At 37.1% G+C, this 27,275-nt stretch overlaps 1 protein-coding gene across 1 annotated transcript in view; it reads left to right on the top strand.

The window, feature by feature from the left end:
- Nucleotides 1-25,006, top strand: part of LOC134542479 (uncharacterized) — a 51,015-nt gene extending 26,009 nt beyond the window's left edge. The window contains exons 6-10 of the mRNA XM_063386797.1: nt 6,300-6,445; nt 8,376-8,835; nt 10,637-10,768; nt 18,166-18,280; nt 20,671-25,006. Coding sequence (XP_063242867.1) covers nt 6,300-6,445; nt 8,376-8,835; nt 10,637-10,768; nt 18,166-18,280; nt 20,671-20,831 — 1,014 coding nt within the window. The 3' untranslated portion in view covers nt 20,832-25,006. The remainder of the gene's footprint in view (nt 1-6,299; nt 6,446-8,375; nt 8,836-10,636; nt 10,769-18,165; nt 18,281-20,670) is intronic.
- Nucleotides 25,007-27,275: the final 2,269 nt, after the last annotated feature.

The raw sequence follows: 27,275 nt of genomic DNA, 5'->3' as shown, positions 1-27,275 counted from the left end.
CCATTTGTCACAGTTTTAGACACTGGACTTGTATTCTAAAAGACTCGGCAGATCCCGGTCTGGCCATTCTGATTTCATTATTCCATTTTCTCTCGTTATGCTCAACATGATTGGCGCGGGAGCCTATTGTGTAATTGTAAACGTGTTTACTACAGTGGCCCAATCTGGCAATGAATGAGATAAGCCTACCCGCTCTGGTTAGGCTGGACATGACCAACACTACCCACTGCCCACTATAAAACAAAAACATGTTTACTGCTTGGTGACAGCATAGGTCAAGTATTAAAACGTTATTTTGTATGTAAATCAATAGGGTCTCTTTGTACTTTCCAAAATGTTACCAATTTTTTTATCAAACTACACCAATCCCTCACTTAGCACGACTAATTCGTTCCTAAAAATGTTCGTGTTAATCGAAATCGCGTATTCTGAAGCATTAGTCCCCATAAATATAAGGCTAAATTATTTAATGTGTTCCAAGATGTGTAGGGAAGTAATCTTTACATAATATAAATGCGTTGAATAATACTTGAAAATGCATATGTCATATCATTTATCTTTTTAAGCCTACCACCGAATACGTTAGATAAAGAAAACATGGCACAGTGTAACGGGAGGAGATAAGTGGTAACATATTTACCGTCAGTCAGCAGGTTGGCTTGCCCGCCCAGGCGTGACCTTCAACACGTGCGTGCGTCTGTCTGCCTGCTGTTGCAAGCAGCTGGATCCTTTGTTATTACGTTTAAAACTTAACAAAATTAAAACACTTTTATGAAATTAAGAACCGGTTTTATATAACTTTAAAACACACAGCCATATGTAAACATTTAATTTGTTATGCACACCTCTTATAAAAGCGGCTATGTAAACAAATCAGTTAACAGATAAACAGATTTAGATTTTCCCTAGAGCATTATTCCAACTGCAGCTGCGCAATTCATCACGGCCTGGTCTGCGGCCGGGCATCAACGGTACGGCCTGGTCTGCGGCCGGGCTTCAACAGTACGGCCCGATGTTTGTTTATCTGCGTGCGCATCTCTTTCCCCTCGCATTCCAAACCACTCTTCCCCCCTCGAATTCCATACCTGACGTCGCGTCGTTTCCGAGATTTTTTTTAGCCTGTGGCGATTTCGTGCTAACTGAAATTTACAGACGTGCTATTCGAGACTAGGGCAGTAAAATTTACATCGTGCTAACTGAATTCGCATTAATTGAAGACGTGCTATGCGAGGGATTGGTGTACTAATTTTTTTTTAATTCACTCATAGACCTAGGCCTATTGTTTAGACTTTTTCACAATTAAAATGTGAATTGGAGTAAATTTGTAAATAAATAAATATTGCAGTTATAACATCACAGTGGTCATGTCCAAGCACACCGATTTATAATTTTTCCTTCAAATCAAGAACAAAGTATTGACGATCTGGTTTTCAGTGAAGCACCGACACAGCCATTGTTTTGAGCTATTCTTGCTTGTGTACCTTGTTAGGTAGAAATTGGAGCGCCATTTTGCCACGTGAACGTCGTCATATGAGGCATATCTGCTGGAATTTGAAATTGAAACTTTTTCCATTAAAAATACCTTTTCGTTGGCTTAAAAAATGTAAAGTTCATTGCGATTAGTGACTATAAATATTAAATATTAGTAGAAATTAATGAGATAAGAATTTGAGCATATTCCACACTAAGTAACAAAATTAGATGTTTTGTCAATGAATTTTCACTCATTTTGTATTTTTATTTTTCAACTGTAAAATAATAACAATCTTCATACTCTTAAATGACAACTAACTCCTTACTCTTTCTTCCTTCACTTCTTCCTTTTTCATTGTCTTACATGACTTTTCCATTCCCATGAAAGCAGTTTCGTGGTCTTTCTTTTGCTAAAACCACTGCCTTTGTTCACAGATTTCCCCCGTCTTAAATTATGCTGTTCTTTTTCATATACATTACATAATTTATTAATTTTATATGTCATTTTTTGAATCTTAATGTATTTGTGCAGTTACATATACTGCAATCTCATAATGTAGCCTTTATCAAAAAAAATTGTACTTGATGAAAGTATTAGTATTTTATAAATGTTAGTGAATGTACAAATTTTGTACAGATCTAAAAATATGTTAAGTGAAAAATCTGCAAAGAGAGTTACATAAGTACTTTGTAATGAGGTTCTAGTCTATACTTTCATTGACTTATAATAGGTGAACAATATAGATATTTACTCTCCTTCTTTCAGGGAGCTTGTTATATATCCACACCACTCTGGCAACTACCTATATAACCAGTGCATGCCATTATAGTCCAGGAGCCAGGTACATTTTCAGTCAATTATTTCTTCTCGAGAGAAACTTCGTAAAATGCATCAGGGACTTATACTATGAACACTCGCGACCGTCAGCTGCGACTCCGTGGGTGGGGCGGGCAGTGGCAACCTCCCACACATGGTGAAAAAAAAGTTTTTTCAGTCATTTCCTCTCATTTCAAAAATTGTCATATATTTTATCTAGTATTTTGAAAGAAAAACGAAGTCAGCTGACCATAACACGGTGGATTATACGTCAGCTGGCTGCTTGAACATGAAAAAATAAATTTATATTTTCAATGATTTCCTCTCATCTAAAAATGTACCTGGTGATCATTTATATGCTACTATAAATGAAAATTAATGTCAGCTTGCTGTATCTCAGTGGAAAGTTTGTCAGCTGGTATCTTGAAAGGTGTAACGCAACAGCATCTATCACCTACTGAATCTTATCAGCTGACGACTTTTCCCTTGACTTACAGCTAGCTGATTTGTTTCATTATTTACTAGAGTATTTTAGCAATCCTCTTATAAATTTTTATCCGGGAGGAAATAATGTTTCTTAAGTTATTCAGCATTATGCTTGATTTGAGAGTCTTGATAACAGATATGAAGTTTAATAATGGAGGAAATATTGGTATGAGTAAATTAATTAATGAATTATTTATTGTAGCATATTTTTTTAATTGATAAACTTTTATTTCAATTAATTGATTAAATATAACAATTAAAATTGATCATTTTCACTCTCGCTTTGGCTTGAGTCGCTTTCATCTCTCTCTGATTCACTGTCAGAGTCGCTGTCCGAGTTAACTTATATGCGATCATGTCTTCATCATCATCATCTGTGAAAAGATGAAAAAAAAAAAAAATTATTAGTCCACGTGTATAGTAAAACATGATCATATGAAAAAAATAAAAATATAAAAAAAGAATTGATACCTTTTTCAGGCTGAATGGTTATCTCCTCAATCGACGTTGGTAACTGAGTCCCAGAAAACCAATCAAATTCGAATCGGTTGTCTATTTCTTCCCAACCATAGTCTGTAGGTTCTTCAGTTGTTGGAACTTTAAGGTTAGCGTGAGACCAAATTTGCACAATGTAACACGCCCTTAAATATTGCTTGTTCAGTTCTGATTCGCATGGTGGTAGAGAAGAACCGTCAATACCTTTTTTAGGCAACTTAAATTCATCATTACTGTCCAATAATTTGTAAGTTTTTTGGAACAATGCAACCCTAGCGTCGTTAATTTTGTTTAACCGATTAAGGCCATACATCTGACAAACTCTTGAATTTTGCAAAATAAATCTTCTCTGTTCATCAATGGCTCTGAATTTGTACAAAACACTCCGTAAAAGCTTCAGATTTTGACATAATGGAAAATGGACGCTTCTTTCATGTTCAAGCAGCCAGCTGATGTATAATCCACCGTGTTATGGTCAGCTGACTGTTTTTCTTTCAAAATACTAGATATAATATAATATGACAAATTTTGAAATGAGAGGAAATGACTGAAAAAACTTTTTTTTTCACCATGCGTGGGAGGCTGCCACTGCCCACCCCACCCACGGAGTCGCAGCTGACGGTCGCGAGTGTTCATAGTATAAGTCCCTGATGCATTTTACGAAGTTTCGATTAGGAGGGACTTGGTCATGAAAATCTGTCACTGGCTCCTAGACTATTAAATTCTGCTGAATCTTTTCAGCTGTTAATCTACCTATTCTTCAGTGCTTTTTAATTTTTAATTTGTATATTGTTTCTTCCATATCTTCCCAAGTGATACCAGCTCCACTGTGTCTAAACACAGATTTTTTTTGAACCTCATTACTAGTTTTCTACTTAAATAGGTAGCCATTTTCTGAAACTTTTCAAAGTTTAATTTCAGAATTTTCATGAGTCATGCTTTATCATATTGCTTTCCTTATCTTCATTCATTGCTTATTTCTCTTCATTTATTATTTTACCCCTTTATTTGTTTTTGTTTTTATGCATCCATTCTTCATGTCTTTCAGGAGTAAGTCTCTTATTTAAATTAAGTATAGATATAAAATATGAATGTTAGTAATTATTTTTATATAGTGAGCAAGTAACTTATATATGTGTAATGTGTATCTTGAACAAATATACAGTAGACTCCCGATTATCTGGGGTAATGACTGGCACAGAACAAAGAAGGCGATATAGAAGTGCTGGGTCCATAACTACTAGCAAGAAAATCTGGATAGAGGTTTTAATACAAAGTTTTAGGTTAATAATGTTAATTTAGCTTCTTGACTAATTGCTTAGTAAAAGTGATTTCAACTGTGAGAAAAACACTTAATGTTGTTATGTAATAAAACAGTCTTGTTATGTTTAAATGAGGAAATGCAAACATATGCATTATTTCTCACAATCAATATATTGTACTTTTCTTAGGCAAAGAACCAGATCCAAAGTACTAGTGTGTTGTGAATAATTTTGACTATGATAATCTTGTGGTGAGCACAGCCATGCCGGATTAACGATTTTGCAATTATTGTACATCAATATAGTTTTGATGAGAAAATAAGTACACAGTAAAATAGTATTAAAAGAGTTTTAATAAGCTACTGTAAAAAATGAAATAAGACAAATGAGCATTTGTGTTCTTTGAAAAATCATTACTAAGATATAACTGAGAAGTGTGGAGTTTTACCTGCTAGAAAACTGGAAATGCTGTATGTACTGAAATGAGAACAGACATTGATAACAAAACTCTGAGAAAACTGAAAATGCAGGCAGCGCAGTAATGTGACCATTTTGCCAAGGACAAACAACCAAAATCCACCCAAAAAAAAATCTAAACATAAGTAGTTTGATTGGTGCTGGTTTACGGAATGTGCCAGACCATTGAATGTCTGACTAAATACCTTTGATTGTAGTGCAGTGGTGTACTGCTTTTTCAAGGTGCTCTCGGTTTAGTTATCACTCCATCAAAGTTCTCTGAACCATGCTTCAAAGTACTGAAAGTATAGTAAACTACTCTGCAAGTACACAATCAGCATTTCATTCGTTTATTTCTGTCCAGCTGCCTGCGGGTTTTCTTGCGTACAATGTCGGCATCCAGGGGTGTGAGGTGGTGTATGTGGTAAAGACACTGGACCCACAAACCAGAGGAATCTGGTTCGAATCCCAGTCTGGCTATAGCAATTTTAATTTTTCTTTGTTTCCCTGAAGCGCTCAAGATAAATGCTGGGATAGTTCTTATTGTATGCCACAACCAATTCCTTCCATAGTATTGGATGTTACAGTTAGTAATGACCTCGCTGTTGTCGAGACGTTACTTTACGACAGATTATAAAAATATATTTATAATTAAAACAATGTATGCAGATGCAATGTACCATATTACATTCTTGTTTGCACATATTTAAGCACAGCAGGTCTTTACCATTAGACTGCTAGATTTAATGCTATGTTGAATCTATTGTTTTGACAATGTAGCAAGTATCACTTGGGAAGATGTGAAAGAAACACTATACAAATTAAAAATTTAAAAAAAGTACTGAGACTAGGTGGATTAACAGCTGAAATTAATGATTCGGCAGGATTTTAAGGCATTCACTGATTATATACCTAAGTAAAGTGGTGTGGTTAAATAACAATCTCCCTGAAAAATGAAGGAGAGTACATATATATATTGTTCACCTGTTATAAAGCAATGACAGTATAGAATTGAACCTCATTACAAATTACATATGTAACTCACTTTGCAGATTATGTAATACATTCTTCAGGCTGAATGGAGGTGACAAGTCTGTTCCTTGGTATGATAGTCTAATTGATTATGTGATGAAACAGCTATTATATCTAACATGGAAATTAATACACAGTGCAATTTTTTAGTTCATGTGAATAAATCATATAAGCTAATTCAAACTGTGGACAAAATAGAAATAACTTCAACGAGCACCCAAGTGCGTGATCGACTGCACCACAGACGTATGCGACTGCGTACTGTTTGTCCCCTGCAGCTGGCCGTCATTGCAGCGGGCGAAGATTTGCCGAACCCGCAGCAGTCCAAGGAGGATTATGCATCCCTGATTGACGACCAGGAAATGATGTACGAAGACATAATTGAGCCCACGCCACAGAAGAAGTCCTCATTTGTGTCGCACAGGTACGTAAACTGTAGAACAAAACATTTCTCTGGCACATTGTGCGGTCAATATAATATTATTGTGAAGTCAGCTTTTATTACCAGATGCTTATATATGTTTATTTCCTGTTTTTTATATACACAAGGGGGATTAGGTGTCACCCTTTTGCAATTCCAAATATTACGATACTATTTTCAATGAAGCTTCCTTGCTAATTTTTGTGGTAATTTTGTGATTCTTACATTTGTTCCGTGGAAAGTTAATGAAAGTGGCGCCCTTAGATATTACACGTTCTTAAGTTATTTAAATAGTCAGCTCTGAAGTTTTGAAGTAACTTATTTACTGGTTAGGATAGCCAGTTTTTTTTTTAAATGGTTCCAAAAACATTATCAAACAATTTTATTTCAGGACAAAATAATTGTATTTTACTCACATTTAATAAATGGATTTACAAGTAATTTCTCCTGATACTACTGACAATAAACTGCAGCTACAGTAGAATCTCGTTATAGCGAGCACGGTAATAGCGAGAACACGGCTATAACGAGGTATTTTTGAGGAATTTACGGCGTGATCGCTTGAAGCGCGCTTTTGTTATTTGCTGCTTTATCTCCACCCCTTTCGCTCGCCAGTAGACATCTTGCCGTTGACGCCTGTCACATTCTTCAGCCTTGCAGTCGCCACCTAAGTGCGTGGCTTTAAAAATAGAATCCCATCCTTTCTTTCTTTTATCAAACTTCCGTTAGATATCTGTGCCGTGTGTAGACAAAGTTTGAGATTGAAACAGAAACAACGTAAGAAAGTATTTTTTACAAATTAGAAATATGTAAGTTTTTGTTTTTATAATCGCGTATTTTCACGTTTTTTTGGTTATCATCTTAAAAGAGATAATATTAAAAAGCCGCTCTAATGAGATTTAATTGTTTCTTGGTTAACAAAAACTATTAATTATCAAATATTGTTAATTGTTTATATTCTATTTATTATTATTTACGCGACGTCATACTGTACGCGTACGCAATACGACTGGATTCGTTGCTGCAACATAACATAGCATGTTATGCTGTATCAGAAGTAACGAGTAACGTAACGATAGTAACGAGTACTAATTGTTATAGTAACGAATACATACGGGTACACATTTTTTTCGTTACTTTTACACCTCTAGTAGCACTACCGTATTTATTTCCGAATTGCTGGGACAGTTTTCTTGTAACTTTTGTTTCGGTCAGTTGTTGGGGTATCTGTCCGGGAAAGGGGTGGTGATGGTTTGAGTTTAATCCCAAATTTATTTTCTAAAAAAGTTGACAGGTTTCTTTAAATGAAAAAAGTATAGTTTTCCAGCGACTATTACGTTTGAGGCGTACGTGCGTTGCCGCAGCCGCACTCCTGCTTTTTTGTAAGGAATTAAATCGTCGCGCTACACTAGCACCACCTAGCAACATCCCGCACCAACATGGCCGCCAGCAGACAGCCCGCGTCGACAATAGATAGCTGGACAATGCTGCGTCGGCCGCGGGCTGAGATGCTATACTTACGTGGCGTGGTAGGGTATTCTGGTTATTTTGACGCAATCGGTGATCGCATCCGTACTTAAGGGGTATCGTTTTAAAGAGAATTCACACATCTGCTCACAGAAATTAAGATTTCGTTAATATAACCTGTTATTTTCCAATTATACAGGTTTAAACACAATTTTTATGCTATTTTCGGTTAATTTTTATTTTTTGGGGGCCAAAATTTGTCCAATTCGGTTATAGCGAGGACACGGTTATAGCGAGGATCAAACCCGGAACCGTGACACCTCACTATAACGGGACTCTAGTGTATTTGGTGGATCTTGTACGTAAACTAGTTACAAAATATACCTTATATTAGCTAGAAGAGACTTAAAACAAATTAACATGGTAATGGATGTTCTGGTGTTTTTTTTTTTTTTTTTTCCTACAGTGTTTCTAAGATGAAATTTGAATCAAGTTGGAAGTCCAAAAGCGTGGATGTCAGAGCGCTGCCCCAGACACAAGCATCCAGGTCGACGTCGGAGACGGATGAGAGGCAGACCGGTGCCCCGGGTAGAGCGCCGCTGGCCGGCCAGCGCGCCCCCTTGCAGGTGGTCACCAACGCGCTGCCCGCTGCCTCGAGGCCGGCCGCCGACGCGCAGGGGAAGCCTCTGTGCCTCGCCTGCAGCATGCTCTCCGGACAGTCCAAATTCCTCGTCCAGAAGCTGGTGGAGACGTTCCGCCTGCGATTCTCGCCCACCTACCACGCGGGCGTGACCCACCTGCTGGTCCCTCGCACCGAGGAGTCCATCCAGTCCGTCAAGTACGTGTTTGCCGTCGCCGAGAAGAAGTGGGTCCTGTACGAGGACTGGGTTGCAGACAGCCTCCAGGCACGCGTTCTGCTCCCGGAGGTGAGCATCTTGTCACGCGACCGTACTCTCGGTACAAGTGCACTTCGATGGTGTAATGTGTTATTGACATGTCATTTTAACAATTCAAGATGGTGAGTACAGATGAGATTTTATGGGTTTTTTTCATAAGACAATTTGGTTTTTAAAACAGGATGTATCTTTGTATTTTTATTTCTATAAACTATTTTTATCAGTAATGATGGTGCATTATTTAAATTAAAAATTATGCCAAGATATTTATTGATACTAATGTCACTAAAATAGGGCCATTTCAACTGATAAAGTATCAACATCTAGATTGTAAAAATAAGTTACTAATAACGCAATAAGAGATGTAAGCCCGAGAATTTTGGGTGTGGGTTTTAATCGGCACAAGTTGTCACCACTCACCAACTCCGGCTAGCTCAAATTCAGGTGGTGAGTGAACATACAGGTTGCAGGTCACGAAGTAATTTATACACAATGTTCGATGTATTACCTGTTTTTTTTATTCATGTAAAAATCACAATATATTCCGCACATAAGAACAAAAAAAATTTAACTTTACATCCAGAAAGGAGAAAACACGGAGCCATCGCCCGACCACGGCCTGTTCGGCCCGCCGCCCGAACAACGACCGCCCGGCACGGTGCTCGGACAATACTGCCTTTACAGCCTTCCTTCCCTTTGTGCGGGCAGTGTCCTGGGCTCGCTGACGTAATTCTCAGCCAGTCACGGCGCATAGCAACAGAGGCTTTCACGAAATGCTTACCTCTATTCCCACAACGCAGCGATTTTGTATCTTTCTCGTACTCCCGTGACTGTGACTCACACGCCTAGCGTGTGAAACAAAGCCCCGGCCATGGAAAAAAACTAAGGAGAATTACGTCAGCATGCCTTCCCACACAAAGAATCCAGAAAAAAAAATTACTTCAAAAAAACTTCTGCATTTTAAAAATAAAAACAATAAACCCGATGAATTACGTTCACAATAACTTCTGAAAGGAAAAAATTTTACATCTAACCAGAAGTATGACAAAAAATTTATAACAAATTATTATTGCTGGATTCCATGGGGAAGGCTGTAATCTCGGTTGTTACAAAGTCATCTCTGGATAAGGTGCTCATGTTTTACACTGCCCATATTTTGACGTTTACGTTTATTAACACCATTTCACAGGCACTGTTTTGTAAGCGTAAGCGAGCCCCTCACTGAGGGGCTTCTTAATTTCAGTGGAAGCTCCCCTCTCCTTTCCCCGGGGATCTATGCCCACGTTCTTTTGGACCCTTAGTTACTTGATGGCCCTGCAATACAAATAAATACCTTTACGTGCTTTCTTCTCTTTTTTTTCTTTTTTCTTTTTTTTGTATCGGGAAGCCATTATAGCTATGTGGTCAGAGCAATCACTTTCCACCAAGGTAGTTCTAGTTCCATTCCCAGCATGCACAAACCTGCATTTCTCACACTAGGAAACATGGGGGGTCATTTCCATGTGTGTGTAGGTTTCTGGTGGTACTCCTATTTCCATCAATTCTCACTCCATCGGTGCTCTATTCTTGACTCACCACCTCTCAGATGTCATCGTCTCTAATAACCCCGATGACACTATGTTAAGTCCTGATTAAGTCATTGACTTTGGATGTGACTACGGTAAGTGCCTTGTGAACAATATCCTGTTTTAATATCTCAATTATTTGTCAGCACTTATTCAGTCAGTGGTATAGAAATGTGAGTATCCAAGAACATTTATCTTCAAGAATGTGTTTTGGGTTTTGGTTGTTGACTTGTGCAGGCATGTGACTAGGTGTGATTGTTTGGCAGGAGAACTACGAAGTGAGTGAGCCGGTTAGCGGAGGGCCTAGGAGGTCCCGGCTGAGCACGGAACCTCTGTTCAAAAACTACGTCATGTGCTTCATCCCGCCTTTGGAGGCCATAACAAAAGAGCAGATTGAGGTAAATATGTGTTTAGCTTGCGGCCAGTAGCACCTCTCCGAGTTGTATCCTTAATCTGATAGTATGTTCGTTTATGAGCTATGTGAAGTTTGATACAACATTTAAACTTAAATGTTGCACCATTAAATTTAATGGCCCTTCTAGTTAGAACAAACACTCTTTGTGGTGGTGTGAAAACTCAAGCCAAAAACTTATTGCAAGATATGAGAAAGTATACATGATAAAAAGTATACATAGAAATTTATATTGGATAGTCTTAATTAATACATACTGTAGGAGAGTTTCAAGTTGGAATTTCATAATTAAGGGGTTTTTCTGTGTTTGTGACATACTGTTACTAACTGAAATACCGTATAAACCCACGTACCACCCGCACCTTTTTTCAAAAAATCAGGTTCGAAAAAGTAGGGTGCGGGTGTTACACGGGTCTTGGGCCATTTTAGCGCGGTGACGAAATAACGCCGGCGCGACTGGAGGTTGCTGTGATAGGCAAGAGGGGTAGGGGAAAAGGAGGGGAAGGAAGCGGCAGACAGTCAAGGTCACATTCCTCACAGCGTTGTCACACTGAAGCTTCACCGGTTACAAACGCGCGCTCCCACGCACTATCCTATCCTCATTTGCAAAGTACCCAGTGGTTTTACACGTGTGTTGGCTGCAACTATTGTAATGAATCGTAAAAAGTTGCGTTCTTTCACAGTTGCGGAAAAATTAAAAATAATCAGTGAAGCGGAAGAAATCGGTTACCGTGCTGCTGGGCGAAAATGTGTCGACGAATCATGCGTGAGGGATTGGAGGAAAAGTAAAGACAAACTGTTTTCAGCCAGTGGCGATAGACGTGCGTTCCGTGGTGCGGTAGCAAAGTTTCCGGAGATAGACGAAAGACTCCACGTTTACATCAGGACAGACGGCAATTTGGGTACGATGTAAGCACGGAAATGTGTTCGCTAAAGGCGCTGCAAATTGCTCGTGAACTTGGCTTGGGTGAAGGCTTTAAAGCAAGTAGGAACTGGATGTGCAGGTTCATGGTAAGAAAGGGTTTGTCCATGAGGCGGCGTACTACAATCTGCCAGCGTTTACCGACAAGCTACGATGAGAAATTAATAGCATTTCAGAGCCATATGTTAAAGTTGAGGAAGCTGTAGAATATGCCACATTTAGGCACAAGGTTTTTTATTATGTATGTAATAAAAATAGTTTTTATTATGCGTGGCTAGGACTTGCGTGCTTTATCGTTTATTTTGTTTGAACGAGGTCATTGCCCAGCGCACGATAATGGACGCGGAAGATTGTAACTGTAAACAGCTGGGAGCTGGGCAAGGTCACGCGCACACATGGCATGTTGTTATCGTTCGCGCGCGCCGATGCCACGTTCTACTCGCGCGATGTTGCCACATTGCAGTTGCCTGCCATCTGTACACTTTTGACGCAAATGCCGAGGCTGTAATAAGTAAGCATAGTACTTTTTTTGGTAATTCTTTACGATTTGTTACTGTTTGAAAGGAAAATAAATCACGACTAAATTATTTTTTTTCCATGCAGATTTGCAATAAAAACATTTTTTCCCACCATGGCATTCTAAAAATAAGGGTGCGGGTCTTACCCGGGGGCGGGTGGTACGTGGGTTTATACAGTAATCTAAAGTGATTTTACAAAGGAGTATTTTTTTAATATGTGTATTTTGAAAAATTTTATGGTAATGTGCACTATAACTTTTTTGAAAATTAGTCCATTTATGGATGTACAGGTACTTGAAAGATAACTAGTATCAGCAATGAAACTGATTAGGTACTGTACTAACATAAACTGTATGTTAGCTGCATTGTAGTATTCATTGCTAATGATGATGGCTCGGTGCTGGTTCTCTGTTCTCGGTGCCCCAGGTTCTCAGCAAATTATCAAGCACCGAGAACCGTAAATATAATCCCAGTACAGGTACAGGTACCAGTACCATGGAAAGCTGAACAGCCAAATCTTTCCCCCGATTAAAATACAGTCGACTTCCGGTAAAATGCCACACACGTCAGTTACTTCACTTAGAGTCCCGTATTACAAGTGAATGGTTTATAAATGTTTGAAAACTGCAGGCTTTTGCGGGCACGAAAATAAGCAAAAGAGTTCTTTGTGCCAAGATTCCAACCCTTTTTGGTCCCTCTTTTCACTAGTAGACAGGAATAATTTCAACTAAAAGTAGATCCTATGAAAAATACCAGAGTTTCAATATATTTTTAAAACTTATCTTAGAAATAAACAACCAATATTTAAAATTTAACGTTGTCTAATGCTGTGGGTATTACCTATGATTTTTCAGCTCACGTGACTCACAAGTTTGCGTAAAATTACCACACACTACTAAACTGTGAGAAATAAAATGTTTTAAACTGTTTTTGACTTGCAAATCACACAGGGGCTTTTTTGTAAATGATTTTATTCCAGAATTTTCATATATATTCATGAATATACACAAAAAAATTTAGTTATTTAATTTTTTCTTTAATCGTTAAACAAATATGCGAGAATGCATGATAACAATTGTATGCTGAACCATATATATGGTGCATTGTGTCACATATTATGGTACACTATATGTAATTCAGTGTTACATAAAATTATTGTATTCTATACCAAAACTATGGTATGACATGGCAGATTATTAATGGTACGTTAAAATCGCAATTGCGATAAATGCGAAATAGATGCGAAATTTCCGGGTTTTTGCGAAATATATGCGACGATTTACAAAACTTGGAAAATCATTAAAAGAAGTGCCGATTGTCCCTACACAACAAATTAATATGTTCAGAATAAGACTTAACTAATTAAGTATACCGTTAATGTTTTAACGGCAAATACATACGTTATTCAGGATTCTGCAAACACAGTCGTATAATTTTGGTCGCGCATTCGCATTTACTGTCGAATGTATAGTAAAAAAAAAATCCCGTCCATGGCGCTAACCTATAATGCGAACACAATAAATATATCAATATTATGTTTGAAAACTATTTAGCTTGCAACATTATCTAATCAGCTGTAATCAAGACGAAACATCTTTCGATTTTGCTATTTTTTGCTTCCGAGGGTTGTTTACTAACAAGAAATTACAACACAATAAACACGGCACGGCACAAGCTCGCCGCGAACAAAAGCTGTGATTCGACGATGTAGTTCGAATATCGACAACAGATCGCAGCACATCTGAAGTGCTGCCGCGTTGATCTGGCGTTGGAAGTTCGAACTACATGTACGTGCAAGAGCCTCAGCATACAGTCGAGTCGGCGCGCTCACACTGTCCGTTTCGAGGCGTTTATCATCGCATGCATTTTTTATTTCGCTGCGCACGCACTGTTTTGGCTGCTTTCAGATCAGATCACCATAGTTTTGTGTGTACAAATGTTGTGACATTTGTCTAGTCGGTGCATTGTTCATTTTTTTGCATTTTTTTTTTTTTGTGCTTCGGTGGAAGTAGGTATAATTATCTCTAGATATGGGGCGACCCAAAATAACTATTAAAGACCGTGCGAGAGACTACAAAGAAGAAAAATTTTATGTAAGTGAATCGGGAATTTTAATTTGTGGGATATGTAATATAAGGTTGGAATGGGAGAAGAAAGATAACTTGGACAAGCACTGTCAGTCAGGTGGGCATAAAAGCAAAAAAAAATCTGTTGAAAGTGACCCTTAGTCCAGCAAGCGGCAAGCCAGTTTGTTTGAAATAAATGAAAATGCAAAGAAAGCCAAGCAGGAAAAATCAGAATTTGTCATGGATACTGTGAAGACATTCCTACAGGCAAACATACCACTACATAAATTAGATAATCCAGCAGTGCGTGAATACTTGTCAAAATATGTTAAGGGATCTGGTGACTTGCCAGCGGGCGACAAGTTGAGACGAGTTTATGTAGAGACGTGTGGCGAAGATGAGAGAGAGAGACTTTGCAAAGAATTTGAAGGAGAAGACATTGTAATAGTTGCTGATGAAATGACTGACATTCAAGGATGATGTGTTTTGCAGTATTGTTTAGAACTGTAAACAGTTCAACAAAACAAAAGGTTGCTCTTGCCAGTTGCTCTTTTCTTGATATAGCTACAGGGACAACATGTAGTCAAGCTATAGTAGATACTGTTCAGAAATATGGCATTTCATATGATCACATTGTTGGTCTGGTGTCAGATTCAGCTCGGTATATGAATACTACCTGCTTCTCTGCTCTGAAAGTTCTTGTTGGAGACCATTTGATACATTTTAAATGTTGGGCCCACAAGATTAGTCTCATTGGAGATGTCTTTATGACAGAACTGCCAGAACTTAACAGGCTTATTGTTAACCTGAAAATGTCCTTTCTTCATGGCAGAAAGATAAAAAATTTGTATATTAACTTTCTGATGTCAGAATACCCTGAATTACCTCCTGTGTTGTTTCCTAAACCAGTCATCACAAGATGGAATTCGTGGTTTAAGAGTGTTGTTTATCTTGACACATACATACCTAGATCCTCTTGCAAAATTTCTTTCTCAGTATGAAGATAAAAATGCAAGTAGTCTGTTGGTATGCGAAACACTCCAAACCCCAGAACTGGAAATGCAGGTAAAGACACAGATCACATTCGTTTCTGAAATCTGTTAACCTCTGATGACACTGATTACTATTTTTGAAGGCTCTGAGTACCCTTGTGGTCATATCATCTGGGACCACCTTGAAAGAATAGATTTGTCATTGGGGAGACAAGCAAAAGGATTCTTCCCAGAAAAAACTGCAGCATTTTTGTCTCGTTGCAAAAACACAGTGATGAAAGCAAAAATGACTGAAAACCTGAAAAATGCCTGTACAAAAGCACACATGAAGCTTGTACTGCACATGGGTCCATGTGAAGCCAACAATCTATACAGGGCATCAGGCAAACTCTTCAACCCAGCTGTTGCAGGACAAGTAGTGCAGGTTAATGAAGCATCTGTTCATGCAAACAGATCAATACTGCCTGCATGCAAATCTGTGGATTTGAAATTTATGGAAGGCTACCTAAATTTCCATGAGCAGTTGGTGAAACAGCTTAAAGAAGGAGCCAAAGTTGATGTTCTTCAGATTTTGTTGGCAATGCGACCAAACTTTGAAGAATTTTGCTGTGCAGCTATCAAATCTCTTTGGTTACCAGTCAACAGCGTAGATGCTGAAAGGTTTTTCAGTAGCTACAATCTTGTGCTTACCGACAGGAGGAGGAAACTGACAGAAAATAACTTGGAGACTTGTGCTATGTTAAAGTTCAACCAGTAGGATTAATAATATTTACATTGTGGGTGTAGTACTGTAATGAAAGTGAGTGGACATATAGGTATGGGTAAACTGTTGACTGACGGTACACAGGAAAAAATGTATATTTTAAAAACTATTTTTTTCATGCTATAAATAGTATAACATGTTTATGTATATCTTAATTTTATAGATGCTGCAAAATGCAAATTTTCTCAATGTATATGTGTTACAAAATGCTATTTTCCTAATTTTATAAATGCTACAAAATGCTAATTTCCTAATTTTATAAATGCTACAAAATGCTTTTTTCCTAATTTTATAAATGCTACAAAATGCTACAGACCACAAAATAGGTAAATGCTATGAAAGGTGTTTGTAAATGCTCTTTTAACGTACCTCTACAGATAATGCAATGGACCGACAGTTAGAGGCAGAGATGATATACATATTTATCTCAATTTCAGGCAACTAGCATTTGAAAAATAAAATATATTACTTGTTCAGGTGGTTTTTATCTTAAAATAAATATTGTTATTAAAACCTGTTAGATAAACAACAAGACTTTTTAAAGCAGACAAAATGAACTCCCTGTTTCTAGTGTACGGCAGAAGGTGCCTTCAAGCAGGAAGGAAAGATAACCAAGTATCTCATATGCCCGTGCTGATCAAGCACACAAAACAAAAACAGCCTTTGTTCTGTTCTGTCGCCCTCACTCCAAAAGCCTTTGAGGCCACAAGACTGTACTTGACACCATGTCCATGTGTCTCATTCGTCATTCCTGAATGATTCTCACCCCTTTCTCCAATAGGATGCTTTTCCCTTCATATGTCCTGACGTGCCTGTCATGCCAGCCTCAGCACTTCCACCTTAGTCAACTACATTTTTCCCAGTCACAGACTTTCAAGCCAAACGACCCAATGACAATAATAATTCCAGTATTCTGAAGGGTGGGGTTTTGCAAGGCAAAGAGGTTCCTTTCATTATTTCTTTGATATAAATATAAATTCGCCTTTATTAAATAAGTATTAAATTTAGCTTCTCTGAAAATATTTTGTTGTAAGTAGAATATGTGGGATCAATTATTTTTTAAAATTTTATTTATGTTATATTTATATAAATTAACATGTCCCTTGATTTGTTATGTATGTATTTTTAACTAAAGAAATTTATTATTTACTTAAAAGAATTTTTTCCAATTTTACCCAAGAATTTTGGTGACTGTTAACCTAAAAAAATTTTAAGACTCACTACTCAAGAAATTTTTTGGGTCTCTGCTTATAATTCAAACAACATATCATGTTTTAATATTGTACTCTTTTAACAGACCTCTCTTTACTTGGGTGTTCCATACCACCATACGTTATCCATTATAATACATACTGCACATAATTTGCAATTGCTTTGGTGTGTGGCTACTGCAGTATTAGTGTTAATTATTTATTTTGTTTATAAATTACATAATCTCTTGTAAACAAATATATAAATTTTCTCTCAGACAATTTTTTTATTGGTATTCCTAAATTAAATACTGACCCAGCAAAAAAAAGTTGTTAGTACATATGTATTACTTGATGTTACTGCATCACAAAATGGTGCAGTGCTGCTTCAGCATCAAGTGACACGTGCAGCAACTGTGCTAACTAGGGGCTGGGGGACTTGTTTTTGGTTGGATTATGGTAAAGTGGCACGCTAATAAGTCATATTCAACTAACACACACCATTTATTAGAGCATACTGTATGTTGGTGTGACTTGAAATTGTGTGGCGGTTAACCTAAAACTGAGAACAGAGAATCGATTTTTAAGAACCGGAACCGAACCAAGAACCGGAAAAAAAAAAGTAGAACCAACACATCACTAATGCGTTAAGAGTATGAAAAGAAATCTTATTAACATGATGGTTGTTTCACAGTAGGAATCTTGATGTCTTGCCTTGAAATGATGGAAACCTTTGTTTCACGATATGTACATTTCGAGCCTTCTCACTGCATTCAGTGTGTGTGCACTATGCCTTTGAAATGTAGATACAACATACACACTGTGAAATGTTGCTACCACGACCTCGGACCGTAGTGATTGGACTGACGGTGTTTGGACGGTAGCATAGTGTTCGTTTTTGTGAAGAGACTGATAATGCGATGTTCTCCCAGGAGGTGTCAGCACTGTGCGGGGCGGAGATTGTATCCGAGCCAGCATTGCTGATTGGACGGCCTGGACATACTGTGTTGTTGCTGTGCAACGAGAAAAACGAGAACGCAGCTTTAGGTGAGAGAACTGACCTGTCTGAATCAGCCCTTTCTAAGAGCTTATCATTACTAAGGTTAATTCTACTACAGGTTAGGAAGATCAATGTTTAAAGTTTGGCACACTAAATGGTTCAGCCGCTAGATAGCAGTGGTGTTCAAACAACGCAACACATTCATTTGTTTTAATGTTTTCAAGGTAAACAATTGCGATTTTTAAATTGAAATATTAAAGACATGTTAAACCTTTCAATATGTTTAGTTTTTGAATTACAAATACATATTATTTATCTCGTAATGGTTTTAAATATTGTTTTGAAATATGCTTAGTGTTGTTTTATGTTTGTGTACTAAATTTGGTGTAGTAGAAAGTGCATTAACTGCTTCCTCATACGGAATAAAAAATAATTATGGAACAGAAGGATCTCGAACTTCGAGGGTCATGAAAAAAAAATAATAATAATTGGTAATCCTAACCTTAAATACCCCAAACCACTACCCGGTTATATTATAAATAAGAACGACTTTCATAATATAAAGCAAACGTAATTACAATGTATAACAAAATGGGTTTAGTAAATGTAGATCCTATATCCTATATCCAACCTTCATAAAAACAAAAAAAATACCCTTTTACCCAGTCATACTATTTCATAATATTCCAAAAACCTCACTATTGTAATATTCATGTATTCTTCCTTTAAGGGCTGTTTATTACCATTTTCTGCAACTGAAAGTCACATAACCATTCAGTTTTCTCTCGTTCACCCCCATTCACATGGTGATAAGTTCCGTCATCGCTGCTCTAGTTCTGCTAGCAGCAGAAATTTTCCCTGTGCTAAACTCGCCCATAAGAAAACCAGCTTTCTTTCTAACCTGTAGTAGAATTAACCTTATCATTACTTTCTTCTTGTAAGTCTACAGTATATGCTAGGCCTCAAAGAAAAAGCTGTTCTAAAAGCAACAAGAAGGCACCAACTAAGCCAAACAAAGAGCGTTGTTTGCTCTCAAATGGATCGCACAGGGGAAAACTGTTCATATGTTAGCACAACTTAGAATGCTGCATTTTACCTTGTATTTGAAATGGAAACTCCATATAAGTATGTGATTACAGTTTAAAAACTTTTTGGTACTAAAAAAATTTGTTTTAGCTTTGACATTGACACTCTCTCTTATGAGAACATTAACCATAACTAACATGTGTCTTCATAGTAGTTATGTTATAATTATTACCAAAGTATTTTATGTTTTGTAATATTACTCCAAATATAACTAGAATATATCTTCATGTGTTGTTCAAGAAACTTGGAGAAGAACTTATTGCTATGGCCATTAAAAAAAAACTGCATTCCACTATTTCCTACAGTTCTGTTTACCGTGTTTACTCGCATTACCTGCCTCCCCTTTTTGAAATAGACATTTAAAAAAAAAGTAAGTAATGTTCCCTGAACTTTCTCAGCAGGAACTTTAAGATTGGATAAATGATGGGAAGGAAGTTGCTGTCGATGATGTGGAACAAGTTGCATGGCAAAGGGAGTGGCAAGAAACGCTGGAATGTGCCTTCCCTCTTGCACCCAGGGAAGGAAAGAAAAGTGCCTCTTCATCTCCCACATTTATCCCAGCTGTCAGTTGTTGGGTGTTTGCAGTAATGTTCTTTACGTTGTCACTCGGTTTAAATTCATTATAAGGAAGAAGCTAAATTGTTTCAACAGTTTTAATGTCATAATAATATTTTATCATGTAATATTGAGAATTTACCTTATTCATGGCAGAGATTGTACATTTAAAGAGATACGTAGTTGCATAGTGTCTGTTGGCGGCACTATTACCGTTAAACTAATTCCATACCCTATAATGAATTCATTACTAAATACCAATGGCTTCACTGAGAAAACTATTTGCTGCAGCCATTCTGTATATACTTCAGGCATTCTACAAAATTTTAGAATATGCTTTGATGGTACAAAATTATGAAAATTAATTGATAGCAAATTGTTATGGTCTAAAAATTTTTGAAAAAAAGGTGGCATCTTTTATTTATCCCCCTCTCCCTTCATGGAAATTGAATCTAGAAGGAACTCGTTTCAAATAATAATTTGCATGTCGTGGATAATCTTATGTTTTGGATGATAAGTTGGTCAAATTGTTGCAGGGGCTTATGAAGTATATGAGTATATCAAATTATGGTATGTTCTGGCGTGAGAATAATATTTTTGTTACATGTCTTGAACCAAACACATTGGTTATTTTTTTTACTTTTTAAACCAAATTACAGTTTTTATATTCCATTTTAAGCAGAACCTGTACTGCAAAGTTCAATTTAGTACGGGTTTATATATTTAGCTTAGCTCTTTTTATTATTTTTTTATTTTTTATTTATTTTAAAATAACACCTTTGTTCTATCATTACAGAGCTCTTCAGGAAGTACAAAATCCCCCCAATCAGCTACTATTACGTGATTGACTCCATTTCAGCTCATCAGTTATTTGACCCATTCATCTATTTGATCACCAAGAGCATAGGAGAGTCCATCTTCAGGAAGTTTGGGTACAGTATGCCCCTCCAGCAGTAACGTAGCAAGGACGTGTTGAGTGTCATCCTGCTGGCTTTGAGTGTGGAACTGTGTGTTTCTCCTCCCAGTGTGGAAATCATGAAGCGAAATGAAATGAAACGTCAGCCATTATCAACATCACTACACAAACTAAGCACCAGATACTATGTGGAGATTGTTTGTAACCTCCAAATTCCATCAACTGTTCTGCTAGATTTTTAAAAACATAGCTGACAAACCAATCTTCATTACTTTTACGTTAGGTATAAAATGTGTTTGTGATTTTTACACTCCAAATTGTAAACAGCCTACTTAAAGAAAAGAAAGAAAAAAATCCTTTAAAAAAATGAATCTTGCACAACATTGAGTTTTGATTTTGAACAATGTCGTGATAAAAAAAAGAGCATTTTTTCCACCATATCTAGCCAATACTACTCAACTTCTCATTTTAAGTGATACTATAAATGCCAGTAACTGTGGCAATATGTGAAATAAAATTGGATTATATGTATTCAACATTCTATTTTATAATGTAAGGATTGGTTTGTCAAATACATACATACTAGTACATGTACCGTAAATAGTGTTACGTTAGTTCCTAAACTATGTATTATGGTTGTGCGAATACTCAGTAGTTCAATGTCAAAACATGTACAATATGCATTTTCAATTTTGAAAAGGAATTCTCTTTATGAATGTTAGTGAAACATAAATGTTGATTTAAATTAATATTTAAGTGTCTTAACGAATGTTCTGAAATTACAGTAATAGTCAAAAGTTTTTTTTTTCCAATGAAATATTTAAACTAGTAATAATAATTTTTTTTTGTTAAGCATCATATCCATTCATTCGTACAGGCTGGCTCCAAAGATAAAATACTCTAAAATATAAAATAATTGAATTTAGGACAAACTTGAACATAACATTACCTCTAATGTATGTCAACCTCAAATATTAAATTTTTTAATGCAAGGCAGACTTGAAACAAACAGGACATTTGAATATAAGCAATCTTGGTTATAAGATGACTGGATGAACTTACTTATGAAGTGGCTTCTATTACAACATAAACATAAAAATAAAATAAAGGTGGTCTTAAATGTAAGATAACTTACCACTCAACATGAGAATTAATGTTTACTTTTAATTTTAGTGTTATGAAAATTCATAACTTTGTAACATTTGTTTAACTGAGAAAGTTGCATTAAAAATAACAATGCTAAAGTGAACTTCATTATAAAGTACCTCACTAAAGTATTTCTCATTTTCAAGTATATATTTTCAGGTCTCAACAAGATGTTTTACATTTAGTAACAGTTCAGTATAAAGCATTTCATTATTAAATACCAAAAAAATGGGTGGTGTTTTTTTTTTTTTTTTTTTTTTAATTTTTATTTATTTATTATAAAAAACATTGTAATGAGATTTCACTGTAATTACTTTGAAATCTTTAAATAGGATAAAACAAAGTCACTATCCGAATCTGTTTGTTCACTTCTTCCAAATTACACAATATATTCTTATGTGATTAAGTTGTAAAAAGTGGCTGTTAGGACATTTGCATTGCTTGATTAATTAATGTAATACAAAATTGTAAGTCTTAAAAATACCTACATAAAAGTCAGTGATAGCAAGTTTTCCTCTAAGCATGACTAATGGTAAACATTAAAACTTTTAAGATTGATTTTAAAAATGGGATATTTGCAAAGCTATTGTGACTAACATAGTTTTAATCCTTATCCATTTTGATTCTGCGGATGCCATTATTATCAACAGATCTACCATTTCAATTTAAACGACTTCAGTTCCCAATTCTTTTTTGGTGACAATAAATAAAGCCAGGGTCAGATATTCAATGTTGCAAGAATAGATGTGAGCATTGAGTGCTTGTCACATGGATAGGCTCTATTTAGCCCTTTCGCATGTGACTTCTAAACAAAATCTGTTTTGTGTTCTCTCATGAAAAGAAAAAAAAAGTTGTCAATATTGTTTACAAAGAAATTCTTTAGTTATGGGCAATGCATGTATATAATTAATTGTATATAATTTTGTAACGCCACATTAATAGATTGTGCAGCCAAAAGGCTTATCACTAGTTTTGTATAAATGATTTTCCTGCAAGTGTTTACCAATAGGCCTATTAAATATTCTGTATTTATATCAAATTACATCATATTTCTATTTCTTATTTCATATGCAAGAAAATATATCCTTTTAATTTTCGTTTCGTTAAAGAATTACAGTATTCACACAACCCTTAAAACTGTAGCATTTTCAGGGTCTAAAACAGAACTTATTTGCTTTTATAAAAAAATAAAAACATTTAATGTTGATTTTTGTGTGACAGTATGAATTTGTATTAGCAATTCAAGGGGAATAAACACAAAGGATGCTTTTGCTGGCAATAAAATGCTACAAACTGCATTGCATTGAAGTAAACTCAAGAAAGAAGAAACACAGAGGTAATAAAAGAAAGGGCAAGCCATCAAATACCTGGGCATGTGGCAGATGCCTCTCCTCCATAGACTAAATATAAGATGCTGGACTTCTGCACTAGAATAACTTTAGCATAGTTTGCTCTCTGAACTGTTTGAATCTTCTGATGTCTACAAGGCCATATTTGTATGTTTATAATTGGTACTCATGAAGACGTGTTTCATTAAAAAATTACATACCTGTAAAGTAGTAATTAGTACAGAACATATTTTATTTATCACCCTATCAACTTGTAAAGAAATATCAAACACTACATTGAAATGTGAACATACAAAGTGCAATTATATTATATACCCTCAACATGCCAACTGCATCCGGCACGAGTGCGTGACGTGCCATCGCGATAGTTCTATCGGCAGATAATCTGTTCCACTATAGCCTGGTGGTAGAGACCACTGTGGCTCTAGTCACAGCCCTCAACATTCTGCTGTGTCGATCTGGGTTGTGCCCAGATTTTTGTTTCCTGCAAGTGGGAAACATGGCAGACGCAGTGACCTTGTAGGTTTTCTTTGGGTGCTTCTGTTAACCCCGCCATTGCGTTGCGATCAGCGCTTCATTCTCACGTCACCACTCACCGTCACTGATGTTCCCAGTTCTGGTATCAGTCCACCTCGTCTTCACTTCTTGCAGTGCATTCCTTTGCGAAGCCCCCACTCATTTGTCCGTACTTTCGTAATTATGGCTTATACTTACGGTGTAAGAAACGTACAGATATGGCACTATGAAAGTGGTGATGAATGCAGGAGAGAAAAATCATATTTTGTAAAAATTAAAAGTATAAAAAAAAAATTTCCTGCGCCATTTCACTGTTCCCTTTGTGTTTTCTTCCATCTTGCTTGTATTTACTTACTTTTTTTTAGCTTATCCTGAGCATCGTTTAGTTTTTCTATTATGTGTTTTTTTTTTATCACTTCTTAAAAATTAATTATTTTTTTATTTTAAACTTACATCTGCACATTATGAACAAAGAAAACAGTTAAATGGTTCTCTCACATGAGATTAAGAGATTTTTGTTGGTAGTGTATTTTTTTTAACAAGGTGTGCAAGTGTTCATTAGTTTTAAAACTAAATGTATTTTTGATTTCATGTAAATATGTTTATAATAAAACTTTATTCTTTGGAAACAAAAATTATTTTTTTTTCTCATACTTCCAAAGCAGTTTTTTCTTTTGGACAAAACATATAGCCTGAGAAGCATTTGTATGATGGTTAGTTGCAGACAGCACTTTGGACTTTCTCAGTGCACTTCATTCATAGAGCCAAGATTTTATGTTGCTATAAAAAGGCAAATTTGATTATTAAAAATGGTGCATTTAGTCTTTGTTTGTAACTTTTGTCCTGAATAGTGAAAACAGGTCAGGAACATGAGGAAAAAGAGACTGGCAGAGTAAGTATGCTGAAACTTTGTAAGTTCAACTTTGCTATTTATTAATTGAACATAAGGGCTTTAAATTCACACACTGTGGTGGCATGAGATTACAATATTTAAAAATGCTGAAGCTTTTATAATCCCAACATTTCTTGTACAAGCCGACTCAGCTTACAGGAGCCTGTGAAGAAAATAAGTAGCATAAATAATAGCCTTAAATTTCGAGCACATTAGCCTTAATACACTGGGGGTGTATGGCTATCACAGTTAAAAATGTTTTGCACAGGCTTCACAGCTAGCTGCTTTAATTGCCTTGCTTATGTTCTCTGTCGAAAATGTGTAGCTACAAAATTACTTGTGACATGCAACCAACTCGTGATTGTTAGTTATAACGTTAACTTTACTAGAATCTAGATATACAGTAAGTCCTCGGTTTACGTCGGGGTTACGTTCCTGAAAACCGCGACGTAAATAGAAACAACGCAAAATGAGCCATGTTTCATGCCACCGGCCGGCCACGGCCCAAAGTCGGCCGGAAGGGGTAGGAGAAAATGCCATGTCGTTGCGGGAAGTAGATAACACTTCTACGTGCGAGATACGTGGGTGGCCGAGCGGGCGGGCTGGTAGTATTGCATCACCGCGCGGAGAGCAGGAAGCGTCCTTCATGATGTATGATAAGATAAGGCGGTGAACGTGTAGCTTACGCTACATAGCATAAATTAACTACCGAAGGAAACAAAGAATTATAAACGAATTATATACGGTGTTTTGGTTAAAATAAAGATTTACGGTCATTGTAAACGACGTTATTGTGAATCGGCGACAACTTAAATTGAAACATGAGTACTCAAACATTAGCGACGTTAATCCGAAACGACGTAAATCGGTACAACGTAAATAGAGGACTTACTGTACATGTTTCAAGTCAATTTCACACTTTGACAAGAAACTTCAAAGACGTTATTCAGAGTTTAATTACTTAATATGTTTATGTGGAGCAACTGGCAGTGTATAGAATACCCAGTGGAGATTGATGTATGCTTGTGCGTTCTTACTCACCTTGTAAGTAGGTTGACTCGCTGAACTCGTGATGCAACAACACCAGCCAGTACTGTCACACCAGGCCGGACGAATGTCTTCTAGTTTAGTAGACTCGTTACAGCTCGAACTTGATGAGTGGACACCAAGCAGCCCTTCAGTAGTCCATGGCGATCATCCATTTTGTGGACTTGCGTTTCAGCTTCTAGGCACATCTCAACACAATGCAATTAATTGCTGTTCAAAATTTTATGGCAGCCAGAACATTCCTCAAATTTAACGACTCGTTCAGACGAAACTGCACGCCATTTATCAGCGTACAACTGCAGCAGTAGGGCGTTGTAATAAAAGTCCAGAAGTCGTTAACAGGCCCATAATGGTGTTGTAAATATGTCTACACCAACACACTGTCAGCTTCCAAAATCAAAGTCCACATCAAAGTTTGGCAATTGCCTTAGCTCAAACACATATCACTCCCTGCCACACTGTTGCCACACACCACACACTATTGTATGCCCTGATCACACAAAAAATTTGAAGTTCCAACGAATATCAATTACCACTCATAACGGCAGACTGAAAATTCTAAGACCCAAATGCTGCTGATACCCACTTGAACATCTGACTTCTCATCTCTCACTCAGGGCTTACCGAGGCTAAGCCCATTTAGTAACGGCGACTCTTAGATAACAGCGAGTGAGTTGGACGGAATAGCAGTTGGGCAGGTCTGCCTCGGGCGTAGCTCTGAATTCACAACATGTTGTTCAGAGCAAAGATTCTCTCTAGTACTCCAAATTGGGGGGGGGGGGGGGGGGGAAGGGGGGTTACATAAACTCCCAGAACCTCAGCGGGTAACAAAATCGAACTATCTAGAGGCATTAAAGAGGAAGCGCCGTTCGTGACCATTTCCGTCGCCAAGCCCGCGAAGACGAGTCTAACCGAGGCTCCGATGATCTCGTCGCTGCGTGCTACATTCATGCAGAGCGCACGCTGTGTTGCGAGAGGCTTCACGACTGCAGGCGCAGTCACACTCCATGTGTGATAAAGCGGCGAAGTTCCTGGACGAAGGTTCCGGGGCGAAGAGTTCAGTTCTGGGCAAGTGCGTCGGCAGCAGCGGAGTGCGGTGACTGAGTCCCGCGGCGAAGATCCACGAGGGATGCTGCTGCGAGAGTTGCGCCAGAGGTGCGGCCCAGCGAGGTGTGTGGATTGTAAGAAACGAGTGACTGGGGAAGCAACATTATTTTTAAGTGCAATTGATTATTTGCCATTTTAGAAGATTATTTGTAAGTGACATAAGTAGTGGCCATCAATAAAACTGTGTGCGCGTAACATAGTCATTTAAAATTAAAACCAAAGTAATAATAAGTACATACATAATGACGTCCCTCGGCTTCAGGTCCCCGTTTTCCCGTTGAAATAAATGTCCTGTTATGCCCGTACTGCCCTCGTCGGAGAGGTGTGGGTCCAGGCCAACGTGGCCGGGACCGGGAAAGGCGGGACCTGGAGGGAGAGTGAAGTGATTGCGAGGAATGTTGGTAGGTTGTCGCAAGCAGAACACGGCA

Source organism: Bacillus rossius (assembly GCF_032445375.1).
Source record: "Bacillus rossius redtenbacheri isolate Brsri chromosome 4 unlocalized genomic scaffold, Brsri_v3 Brsri_v3_scf4_2, whole genome shotgun sequence".
Taxonomy (NCBI): Eukaryota; Metazoa; Arthropoda; class Insecta; order Phasmatodea; family Bacillidae; genus Bacillus; species Bacillus rossius.
Note: the sequence above shows the minus strand (reverse complement) of the source record. Positions and strands in the feature narration are given on the sequence as shown.